Source organism: Apus apus, chromosome 4 (assembly GCF_020740795.1).
Source record: "Apus apus isolate bApuApu2 chromosome 4, bApuApu2.pri.cur, whole genome shotgun sequence".
In the NCBI taxonomy this organism is placed as follows: domain Eukaryota; kingdom Metazoa; phylum Chordata; class Aves; order Apodiformes; family Apodidae; genus Apus; species Apus apus.
Window position 1 is genome coordinate 82,320,135 of NC_067285.1, and position 12,142 is coordinate 82,332,276.

Consider the following 12,142-nt stretch of genomic DNA (forward strand, 5'->3'; position numbering starts at 1 on the left):
TGCTCATATATAGTATAATTGGTGTATTGAAGACATTCTTTCTTACATCCAGTTGTGATTTCAAGAACAGCTTTGTAATGTCACTGAATTTTCAAAGATGCTCTGTCACAGAGGACTGTATGTCTAGAATCAGAATTCTTTTACAAAGAGTTGTTACCACTTAAAGGGAGAAATGACAGACTTGCCAAAAACATTAAGCTAAATCCTCTGGGATAGACATTTGTGCACTCCTGCTATGAATCTAGTTTGATTTTTCTAAAATTGCAATGTTAAAGTTTAAAAACATCTTAAGCAATTTTTTTTTGAGAAAAAGAGAAGCAGTGCAACAAGCTCAAAGCAGGGACTTGAAAACCAGATCACTATCAAGACAGACATTTGAAAGTTACACTCACCCTGACAGTTTCATTCATGTTTTGGTTATTGAGAATTTCCCTTCTAAGACGATAGGATATTTCTCAAAATGCCATAGATATTTTAAAATTCTATGAGAAAAACTAGTTTTGCTGCCACAGAAATTGGAAATTGTATTGTTTGAGCAGTGGAATGGAAACTTCCTAAAACGGAAGACCTCAGGGGTCTATTCACAAAAAGTCATATAAAGCATCAAAATTTATGTGTTTTCATAAGAAAAAAGAATCAACTTTTTATGATGCTGGTGAAGTTAAGAACATTTTCGTCACTTACATGTAAAAAATCTCAGCAGATTTTTTTTTTTTTTAATAATAAAGGAAGGGCTATCTGCATATTGTTTTCTGTTTGACCAGCATCTTATGATGCATGCATTTACTTTCTGTAAGGTCTTTTTCTTGGGGAAAACCCCACATTGCTTAATTTAATAACAACATTGTAATTTATAGCACTAATAATCCGTTAGGTGAAATATACTCTTACTCCAGTTGTCCAAATTACTGTATTTTTGTGAATAGACAGAAAACGTATCTATTCTCATCAGCTATGTAAAAATGATATCCTTGATTAAGAATTTTGTGGGATGAAAGCTTCTTATAGACAACACAAATAGAAATTGAATGAGAAAGGTTGGGAAATGGAGGGAGTAAGGTTGGGTAAGTACATCACAAGGACAGAAGAAGAAAGTTAATCCACCTTGGAAACACAGTGCACTATCGTTGTTGTTAGTTGCATCCATGTCTGGAAAAGAGGCACTAAGAGGTAATCTTCCACAATCATTCTGGTACAGTGGGCAATGGATAGCACCATCTTGAGGCAGTGGATGAAAAAGCTGGTGCATGGGATTCTTTTTCAGAGCTTTAAGAGATGAATTCCTTTCTGGAATGTCAGGAAGCAGCTCAGTAATAAGTCTATGTAGTATGCTGTTGTCAGGCAAGCTTCCCCTTCTTTTTTCAGCTTTAATTTGGTCACAGATGTCTTTTAGTGCAGAATCTAGTGCTTCAAATACAGATGACTTGCATTTTTTCTTTTCAGTTTGTTTTTTAGGAGCTGCACTTTTTTTCCTGCGGAAAGGCACGGGACTGACTAGGAATGCTATCTTAGAGAGGCCAGATTCTGTTTCCTGTCTCCTTGTATCTTCAGTGGTTTCTTGTTTAGCCCTTTCATGTTTTAACATGGTGGTGAAGCGCGTGTAGGACGCTGGGCATCGTCCTTTGCAGGAGCTGACAAGATGCCTGTGGTGGTGGTGGTGATGGTGATGGCCTGATCCATAAAAGCTTTCAGATGATGTGAAGGAAAAGTGATCAAAGTCACTTTCACTACAAAAGGATGACCCCTCTATCTGGATAAAGTCACTGACATCAGAAACCACTCCATCTTGATCACTGTCAGAAAAATCCATATGCGATCGTTGTGGCTCATCACTAGTCACTTCAATATGAATTGGCACCAGGGTTTTACACTTGTAGCTCCGTTGTACCTGAGAAGGATGTCTGCCTTGATTTTCTTCTTCTAGCAAGGATTCGATAGAAAACCGCCTCTTTGGACATAAGCCATTTTTAGGAGGCTCTAGTGTAACCGTTGACAACATTTCATCACCGAGGTTCGGCATTGATTTTGACTTCTGAATTAATTTTTCAAATTCAGATATTCTGGTTGGCACCATGTCTCTGGGAACCTCTTCAGTAGAAGACTCTCTCCAGCCTTGAAGAATAGCTTTGTGCTGTTCTTTTTCATACTGCAGTATTCTGGACTTCACAGAACAAATCACCTCAGAATTCATCAAGTCCTTGCGATTGATGCGGTGCATCTTTTTGTACATTTTTAGGAAACCTGGTGCATCATGTGCAGATCTGTGACGAACCCTTGGCCTGCTATTACCATGGCCCTCAACATATGGGGAGACCCAGTTCATGGAGCAAACTTCTTTGGAGTCCTCACATAAGAGAGAGCCCATGCTTTCAGACTTAGCCTGTGCATCAGGAAAGCTATCGCGATCATCTGTTAACAGATCATCATAGCTACGAGATTTTCTTTTTGGAGAAGCAGTTTCTTCTGTGCTGCTCCAGACTTCTGCATTTTGACGACTCATTTGCCAGCCATTCTTGTAGCTGATTGCCCTTCTTGAATCATTTGGAACAGCTAAATGTTGTCTGTAAGTGCTACAGTAATCTAATTCATTTGAGGTGTTGTGGTTGTGCACTGAATAACTTAAAAGGGATGGATACACTTTGCTAATATCCCCACCTTTATAATCCATAGAGCAGCATGGTAAAAAAAGAGACATTGCCAGAAATTAAAAGATTCAGAAAGTTGGAATCAACATCAGTAAGTATTAGAAAGATTAGAAAAGAGACAGCAATTAGTGCATCTATCAACTTAGGTCTGTAGATAGGTTGCTACAGTCTGGACAGCAGAGGTAATAAGTTATTTTCTATCTGTAGAATGCACTCACGATCATTTGAACATGAAAAAGAATTCCTCATCAATTATGGAGCTGTTACACCCTCCACAAACTCCTGCCCCACTCACACCCCCTCCCCTCCAAAGAAATGTAAGAAAACAAGCATTTAGATTGACTTTGAAGCAGGTCAACATACAATAAAAGCTGCAAAGAATTTAAAGATGAAGCCAAACAAATTTAGACCTCAGTCAAATATTGACTTTTCTACCTGTACATTCTTAAAGAAGCTGTTCGGAACTTTTGAGCTGAATAATGTTCAGAGAGTTCACAGCAACTGCATATTCTAAAATAATTAAGATAAAGAGAAATCTCCATAGAAGATCAAATGGGAAATTTCTCCCAGTTGTTCATCAGTAGCATAGGTAGCCTGCTCTTTCCCTGTCTGATAGCACTGAAGGGAGCAATTGTTTTCTACAGCTTAGCGAGGGCAGACAAGGCTGTTGAGGAACTGCTATATGGGTGTAAAGGAAAATGTATCAGTTTACTGAGCCTAATCAGCCCATAGAAGAAACAACAACCACTAGGCTTGACTTCTGCATCAAAACCCGAGTTTTCAAGCAAGGTTTAAGAGATTTATTTATGTGCATGCTAAGTCTATAAGCCACTATGAGACAAATTTGGAACTGTGGTCTCTCATATTTGCACTGAACTTTAAAAAATGATCTTAAGTGGCAACTTTCTGCTCAAGACACATGCTTCAAACAGCTCAATCTGTTTTCTAAAGCAACAACTTGAATCTGGGTTAGAAACTGAAACACTTGAGATCGAAATCCACACTGATCAAATAGCTTATAATGTTTTGCTTTTATAACAAAATGGTTAATTCCAACAAAAATTAACATTGTAGTAGGTTTCATAATGCTCAGAGAGAAGAGAGTGACACAGCTAGGTCACCTTACAACAGTTCATTAGCTGTGGTAGACGTTCTTAAGGGAGGGTTTTTCAAAAAAAGGAAGCGTTTAAGTGCACAGTGTCGGTGGTGTAGACAAACGTAAATGCAGAGTTTACCAACTTTTCATTATCTGGCCTGGTACACTAAATGAATCAGTTTACCCACTTTTTAGATTACTGCTATTACATGGGATTTAAAATATATTAGCTTTTCCACCACTTCACTCCTAATATTCCTCACTACTTTTGTTTATCAGATGCGTTCTGCTGCAGCCTGGATGTTATGTTCTTTTCAGTGAGAATTTATTTTTACAAGGGTTCATAGAGTCCATAATACTGCTACAGGCTAATTAGAAAGCACAGCTACAAAATACAGCAATTAAATGAATAATAATAACAACAGAAGAAGACATACTGTATATGATATTACTTTGTATATAACTTCCATCATATGTCTTACCAGAAACCTTTTGTCATGTTAAAAAAGCCCATTCAAACCCCTAGATTGAACCAACAAATGATTCAATTATCTCTTTTTTTTGGAGAGACATGGAGAACAATAATGAAATGGCGAGTTACTTGCAAAATGAAGCTAATTAGATTTTATGTGCTGTACTAAATATTTCAAGGATTTACAAAATAAAAAAACCAGACTACAGATGTTTCCTTGATTAAATTATGTCCTGATAACTGGCAATATCTAAGACATTAGCTATAGATTTGAGAGGTCTCCTCTCCTGGAAACACATCTTTAATCTTATGTACCATTTGTCTTGATTTAATTTCTTTCTCAAAATCACAGTAATCTAATAAAAGAGTAGTTGAATTAATAAAAATTTATGTGTTTATATATTGTGGTTCAAATAATAGACTTCAATTTTCCTTTGTTAGAATACGCAGTTGAAACTAGAAAAATCCTTGTTACAAATCCAGCTTTTTAGCTTACAATTATGCATGTAAGAATAAACAAGTTAGCCTTTCATGAAAGGCCCAAAGCTGTTGCTTCATACAGTAAATCTTCCAGAGAAGTGCATTGGGCAGCAGCAGACAATTGCATTTACTACCAGTTTCACAACACACATCAGCAGTAGTTTTGTGCCAAGAAATATGCTCTCCTCTTACCTTTTGCTCTTGATGGAGAAGAAGGAGACGAGCTAGTTAAAGGCTTTCTAAGGGTGGTAGATGGGCTTTGCATATCTGTACGGCCCAGGCTAGGCCTGTTTGCATTCTGATGACTTACAGCAGGTTCCGACTTCCTTCTTTTTCTGTAGTCACTTGCAGTACTTGCAGAACTAGAGGAATAAACAATATCATCAGCAGCCTAACTCTGAGATCAGATTTCAGGTTTTTAAAAAGTAAGCTCAAAATTATATTACTGGTTTATAGATTAAGCAATGCCAGAACAAGTACTTCAAAAACATGCAAAGTGGAGGAGCACTGGTCTCAGACATCTTACAGCATATTTCACAGAGAAAAGATGAACAACTTCTTCACCTGACTGCTTTAAAGTTTGATACAAAATTGCTATGTAATTTTAATTATTGCAATAAATGCATCAAATTTTTTGGACTGATTTTTTGGTACTAGAAATGTAGCGCAAAGATAGGGAAAAAACAGAGGCTGAGAAAAATACGAGTTAGCAATCTTAGGGAAACAGCACTGAGGGTGCTGCAAGCAATAAGGTTAAATGACAGCTTGCTGATGAGATAGAAGTTCAGGGATGTTATAGGAAGGATCCAGAATATAGCATGACTTATTCTGACTGCCAAAAGTAAGTTATTTTAAAACAAAAGTAACATTTACACTTCCGTATCAAAATATGAACACTTTCACCATGCATCTCTCTATTTTGTCAGTACTTTACAAGGTGTGTTATAATCTGACTCTGTAACATCTGTTGGCTTCAGGTTGTGAAGAAAACCCTCAGACTGTACAATCTGTGTCTACTGAAATAATGTGTTATATTTCTTACCTAGAGGGCCTATCCAGGCCTTTGTCTGTTGAATAGTGATGATATAAGGAAGTCTGTGAAAACAAATATGTGAATCTGTTAGAAATCCGTATTTGAAAAAAGGATGAGAATTTCTGCTACGATGTTTGATTATGACTGTTACTCTGTGACAAATCCTATAAAAACAGAACATGATGATTTATATCCTGGGCACTCCAGTATAGGTACTGCAATATTTCACGAGAATAGCTGTGCAGATTTAAAAAAAAAACACCACATAATTAGTTTTCATATTCTACTTTAGTAATGTTTTAGTAATGTTTTTTCTTCTAAGGCACTACTAAATAATGATCTAAAGTCATGCTTCTCTATACCCTTTTCAAAAATACATACAGAGCAGCTGAAATTAACTTTTACTATAAAAACCTGAAAATAACTCCTTCATGCACAAGTGAGGTCTGCAGAGCTTCTTCTCCCCCCAGTTATTCACCAAAAACTCACAATCAATTATAGCCAGAAACTTTTGCAAACCCCATAATGTTTGTGGCCAGTGGTTGACCACCTTATATTCCCACTAAGAACAGTTACTTTCTCTGAACATTAGTAGTTGATTATGGAGTTATGGGAGCAAGCCCTGGAAGATGGAATAGAGTACTGCTACATAATTTTAGTACTAGTGCAATGTCAACCTTAAATGGCCATTAATTATAAATAAATAATTTAATAAATTTACAGTCTGCAGTCAGAATTAGATTATACTACAATTCTGATAACTAGGTATGAGTCTAGAATGAACTGCACTGTCCCTGGGGCATGCGTTGTTCCAAAGTTAAACTTTTCTTAAATTCCTGGATGTAATTTCAGAGCTAACCTGATGGAACAGAACTATCATACAGCTTTGAAAGCTGCAGGAACTATGCAGGAGTCTAGTTTCTGGACTATTTCAAGACTTCTTCAACATGGCATGTTTTCATGCCACAAACTCTCATGTGCATTTCATTGTGAGAGAAAGCTCAAAGTAAACACAAGTCTGGCAAAAAAGAAACCCTAGGTTTTGGTTATAACTACTCTATTATCTTCCAGTTTATTTTGAAATGAAATAGACTACAGGCCTAAATCATGAAACCATGGTGATGGTAACACTTCATTGTTTTAGTAATTTGTGTGTCTAAACTTGCAAGTCTTTGCATCTCTTCAGAATGGAAGACTCATGTGCTCCAGAAGTGATATGTCTTTGCAAGATTTTCAAGTCAATTTTTAAAATATTCTGTCACCACATCAGCAAAGCTGAGGCAATTTCTCTGCTGCAGCAGAAATTCTTACCTGATGGATACCGTTAAATTTTTCCTATCGAAGCTCGATTAGCCCCACACCTCTGAAACTGCCTCCAGACAACAAATGTGGTTCTCCTGTAATGCTGTATTGTTCTTTCTGACAAAAAAATTGTTTTATAATAAAATGGGAAACCAAAATAATAGATTTCCTCTTTTTCTCATCCTTATCCTTCTACTGCTGCACTGCATCAGGGATTTTTCAGGTTGTGGAAACTGATGCTCAAGTTCTGGCAACGTACATCTCTGCTTCCGTGACATGGTATGGAGTAAAGAGGGGAGCGAGAAATACAAGCTCAAAAAATTACTTTAGTGCTATACTAAAAAAAAGGGCTACATGCCATGCAGTCAGTTTCAGCTCATCCAATACAACCTCCAGACAAATAAGAGGAGACATAATCTCCTCTATTCATCTATGTCTTATTTACAGTAGACAATGAAGTACATGCAACCCACAGCGTGTGCACTACAGTAAGAAGGAAGAAGGGGCGTTAAAGAAGTTATCAATGGCAGTATGTCCACCTGCTAGGAATTACTATAGAGTTTATTCTCTGTAAATTAACATGTCCCAAGCAACAGTAATCTTAAATTTGCAGCACATGTATGAGAGATCTTCACACCATCTGGAAAAGAAGGTGTTAACCAAGAGGAGCAAGGTGAGGTAGGGTGATGTAGCCCATGTTCTCAAGGAACAGGGAAATGTGCATCAGTGATGTCAGAAGGATAGGGCTCTCAGTGGGGCAGGTCTGTTGTAGCAATGACCTGTTGGAGGAAGACTACCAACGCTACTGATCATGTGTCCAGCTTCTCCCAGGGCTATGTGTTTCCATCAGTGAAGGTTTATCTCACTCATACAATGATGTGTACCTTTCCCAGGTGGATTTCCGTGCAGTGATGTCCTTGTATACTTTTTTCCACAATGGGAGAGTACACAAGACTGTGGAATACAATCACATTTTATCACAGCACAAAATATTTATTTGATAAATTTGCCAAAACAAATATATTTTTCTGCAAAGAAATGTGACATTATTTCTTACAAGTTTCCCAGTAAGACACAGATTTCAAGTTTTAAGGGTTTAAAAAATAATCTGTCATTGCATTGCATATATGACACTTCAAAATAAAAACTGATCTGTGGATTCAAATGTGAAGAAAAGACACAGATAATTGTTGACTGAAGTCTTTTAAGTACTGTAACGTAGCTCATGAAGTCAGTGGACTTGCACATTAGAGAGAAGCTGTACTGTGAAGCAAAACCATACCATCTGCTCTAGGAAAGGAGCAAAGAATCAACCTCATTCCATGGGCATTTTAATTAGAATAATGCTACTAGCACTTAGGAAATGATCTCTATATTCTTTCTCAATATTTGGAATGTGTATGGGGCTCATGATGAGTGCATTCTGTTAACCTATGCTGTATAAACAAAATATAATTGTACTTATTTTTTTAAAATACATCCTGATGAAGGTATTTATTCCCAAGTCTTCACTGTTCGTACAGTTCATATTTTCTCTACATTTTCCTAAAGCCGAAAACTGACAATTCTCCCATCACTATCCAACTTCAATGATTTTAAAGTAAACATCTAATACTGTGAGGTCTGTCTGCAGACAACCATACAATCCAGCAGCGGGGTTGCTCACACCAACAGCCAGTGTAACCACAGTTCTCCTCACATTTCTACACAACAGAGTGAAGCAAAGGCCTCATGTCTGTGTGCTTCCCTACACTACCCACAAAACATGGACTGAGCCTGTTCTGGAAAACATCAGAGTCTTATTTCAAAACTAACCACAACTATCAACCTCATCTTTGTTGACCAGTCACTGCCATAGTCCAGCACCAGCAGAGGAAGGAAACAGGCTCACAAGTGACCTCTGTTAGAACTGTTGCATGAGGTGATACAAACATGTCAGATTAGTTGCCACTGTGGGGTTTCTTAGGCAAGTGTCAAGGCCTTCCTTTAGAGACTGGATCGAGACTATCTGTCGCAAAATACTGGCCAAACTTCTTCACTGCTGAGAGGGTTTCACTGTTTGCAACTGTCCTGTCAGCTCTGGGGCATTTATTGATCCATGATCCCTCCAACGGAACACATCTCTAAAGCTAATTAGGCATCTACCAAAATATTCAACACTGCCCTATATCGATAAACGCTGCCTGACAAAAATAAATATTGGAGACAACCACTCCAAACTACCAAAACCAGACTTTTAAAAATATTTTGATTTGGTTCTGCTCAAAACCCCACATACATATTTACAATGAAGTCAATGATCTAGCTCTTTCATGCATCAAGGCTTTAATGGTGACTAAAAATGAAGTTACGAAAAGTAGGCAAAAGCTGTAAACAACAAACAGGCTTATTTGCATGATGGTTCTCATACTTCAGCAACTTACTTGGAATATTCCTATCCCTGAATAAATATTTAATTTGCTGTAATTTGTGAACATGAATTATCATATTCAAAGATTTTAAAAGTTTTAAAATAAAAGATAAGTGTATTTGTAAATTAAGCAAAGAGAAAACCAGCATCACTTAATACCCCTTTTACCCAGACATATTGGACATAAAAGGGTTTGAAAATTAAATTATCTGATATAGAGAGTACTCTTAAACATGAGTAAAGACTAGAAGCCTATCATCTCAGATAAATGGGCCCAAATTTCTTAATAATGAGTTTTTTCCAGATTTACAGAGTTTAAAACCAAACCAGAGTAACTTGCAAACACTTAACAATCTAAGGCCATGATTTGTGTTCAAGTTTTTTGAAAGACTACAGGAGAATGAATAATGAATATGAATGAAGTAATGCCACCATATGAAGTGAAGCTATCATTACAAGATTCACTGACTTTTACCCTAGCACTAAAAATGGGGAGGGAGGGGAGAAGGAATGAAAGCCTGAATCTCTCCCACTCAGAGTAGGACAATGACAGCCCACCACCCAATCCTGATGCATTTTACTTGGAGTAATGACAGTGACTGTCATTCCTGCAGTTATAAATTTACAACAGGGTTATTAATCACTGTATTTCCTGATTAGCAACCTTAGTCATAAATACTTAATTGGAGAAATGATAGCTTAGCCACAGAGGCTTTCATTTGACGTGCAGAATTTGCAGTTGGATATTTTAAAAACAGAATATCACTGTGCTGGTGTATTAATTTTTTCTAAAAGCATTGCACTTGCCCAACTCTGAAGAAGTGGGAATTTGTTGTGTAATTCTGAGTGTTAAGTTCTGAGAAGTTTTGGGGATAAGGACCCACAGTTCCCACAGTGCACATCCAAATGCACTAGCAATCTGGAAAGACATGAAGACAAGATGCAACGATTTTGAATTAGAAACATCTCACAGCTATTAGAAGGAACCACTAAGTTTTAACAAACTTAAGACATAAATGGTGGTCACTCCTACCCTTCTTCCCAAGAGAATCATCTGAACAAGAATAATTCATTTACCTCATTGGAAACACCAGAAGAACTCTCTTGAACATAGTCCAAAAGCTTTTTAGGTGGCTGCATCATAAAAGCAGAAGTGTAGAGATGAAATGGAGTAGAATCAATGGCAGAAAGGAATGTGGAGAAGGTGACACAGTTAGAAACTAAGTGTTAACAACATCAGATATAAAGTGGCACGTATGGATAGAATGGAAGGAAGAATGTGTTACAATTTTATAAGCATTTTAATAAAATGTTAGTAACTTTCAGTGGTAAAATTTACAACTGGAATGGTTGTATGAATACCCGCAGTTTTTAATATTGATGCCACAGAGGAGTGTGAAGCGTCACAGTTATGTTCTGCTGGGGAAATCTTAATGTGCTTTATCTTAGTGGAGACATTATTCTCAGGTTATCACTATCAGTAAAATATTGTTAATCAGAAAAATGTATCTGGACTGTTCCTGCCCACCTAGAGGGAGAAATGACAAAACAGTTTAAATGGCTAGATAAAAGGTAAATGGTGAAAATGTGGTGTATTATATACTACTGGAGAATATATTAAACCCAGATGTACTTAACTCTTTAAAAAAGTAATTTCAGGTAGTATAACATGGGTAATTTTTTGAAATCTTATGATTAAAATTTTTAAAAAAGGTATGTTGTTTGCTTTCTCTTCTGCCCCCACTGAAGTAGCTATGAGTTCTGATTTTGGCTTACAGTTAGCTGCAAAAAGGGACTTTGGTACCTGATTCCCAGAGTGCCTTCCAGGCCCCTGTGTCAAGTGCTCAGGCTCCTCATACAGTCCTGCATATCAGTAATTAGCAAGCTGAGGGTGGCTCCAGAGAATTGCTGGCTAACAGAAGATAAGAACGGGAGTGTTTTAAATTCTGATACCTCAAGCTCAAATGTCATGTCTATTTGGCATTTCCTTCCTGTGGGCAGGAACTTTTGTTTTCCCCTCAAGCTCGTGGGGAGCTATGAGAGTGCTTAACCAGACTGAGAGAATGCTTGGGTTTACTTTTTCTGAGGGGATTGGAATTCACATCTTCCAACCATCTGGAGAGAACTTTAATCACCATGTTACACATTCTTCTGGGTTGGATACATTTGTTATCCTTTTTCCTAAACATGTTAGAGCATACAGGAAAGAATTCGAGCTCCAAGGAGCCAGAGAGGGGTGTGTGCAAAAGCGACAGCAAGTGCATCTCCAACCTAGTCATTAAGTCACTGTGCAGGGAGAAACTGAGACCTAGTTCTCAGTCTTGCTTCGAGGACATTAGTGGTTTATCCTTGTATAAAATACATAACAAACTTCGGTGCTTACATCCAATGAAGCCTGTGGTATTTGCAGAAGTGCCTAGGTAACCAAAGCTGAAAAACAGCAGTATCTCCAAAGTTTAGGTTTTTTCAATCAAACGGACCATTTTAGGTTGATAATTTTAAACATAAGTGCTAGTAGGAGGACTAAGGTGGCATCTGTTTGCCTGAGTCTTTTTTTTGGACCTGACTATTTGTGAAAATCAGAGCAGAACTGAAGTCTGTTTGTTCAAACAGGTGTCCATCTTGAAAACATAGCAAACCTATATCTCTGTGTTCAGGTACAAAACACCTGTTCTGCATTGATGCATAGGAGAGGAAAAAAAGG

General features: G+C 37.3%; 1 protein-coding gene and 1 long non-coding RNA gene across 5 annotated transcripts in view; one reads left to right on the forward strand and one right to left on the reverse strand.

The window, feature by feature from the left end:
- Positions 1–1,490, forward strand: part of LOC127384910 (uncharacterized) — a 48,716-nt gene extending 47,226 nt beyond the window's left edge. For both annotated transcript variants that reach the window (XR_007889534.1, XR_007889533.1), the window contains exon 4: positions 1,444–1,490. This is a non-coding gene — a long non-coding RNA (uncharacterized LOC127384910). The remainder of the gene's footprint in view (positions 1–1,443) is intronic.
- SORBS2 (sorbin and SH3 domain containing 2) overlaps positions 1–12,142 on the reverse strand; it is a 220,482-nt gene that overhangs the window by 25,841 nt on the left and 182,499 nt on the right. For 2 of the 3 annotated variants that reach the window (XM_051619980.1, XM_051619981.1), the window contains 2 exons: positions 5,736–5,788; positions 4,886–5,055 (listed from right to left, as the gene is read on the reverse strand). In XM_051619980.1, coding sequence (XP_051475940.1) covers positions 4,886–5,055; positions 5,736–5,788 — 223 coding nt within the window. Of the gene's footprint in view, positions 1–1,104; positions 2,656–4,885; positions 5,056–5,735; positions 5,789–12,142 lie in introns of all 3 variants that reach the window. The other variant, XM_051619979.1, reaches the window with a different exon arrangement.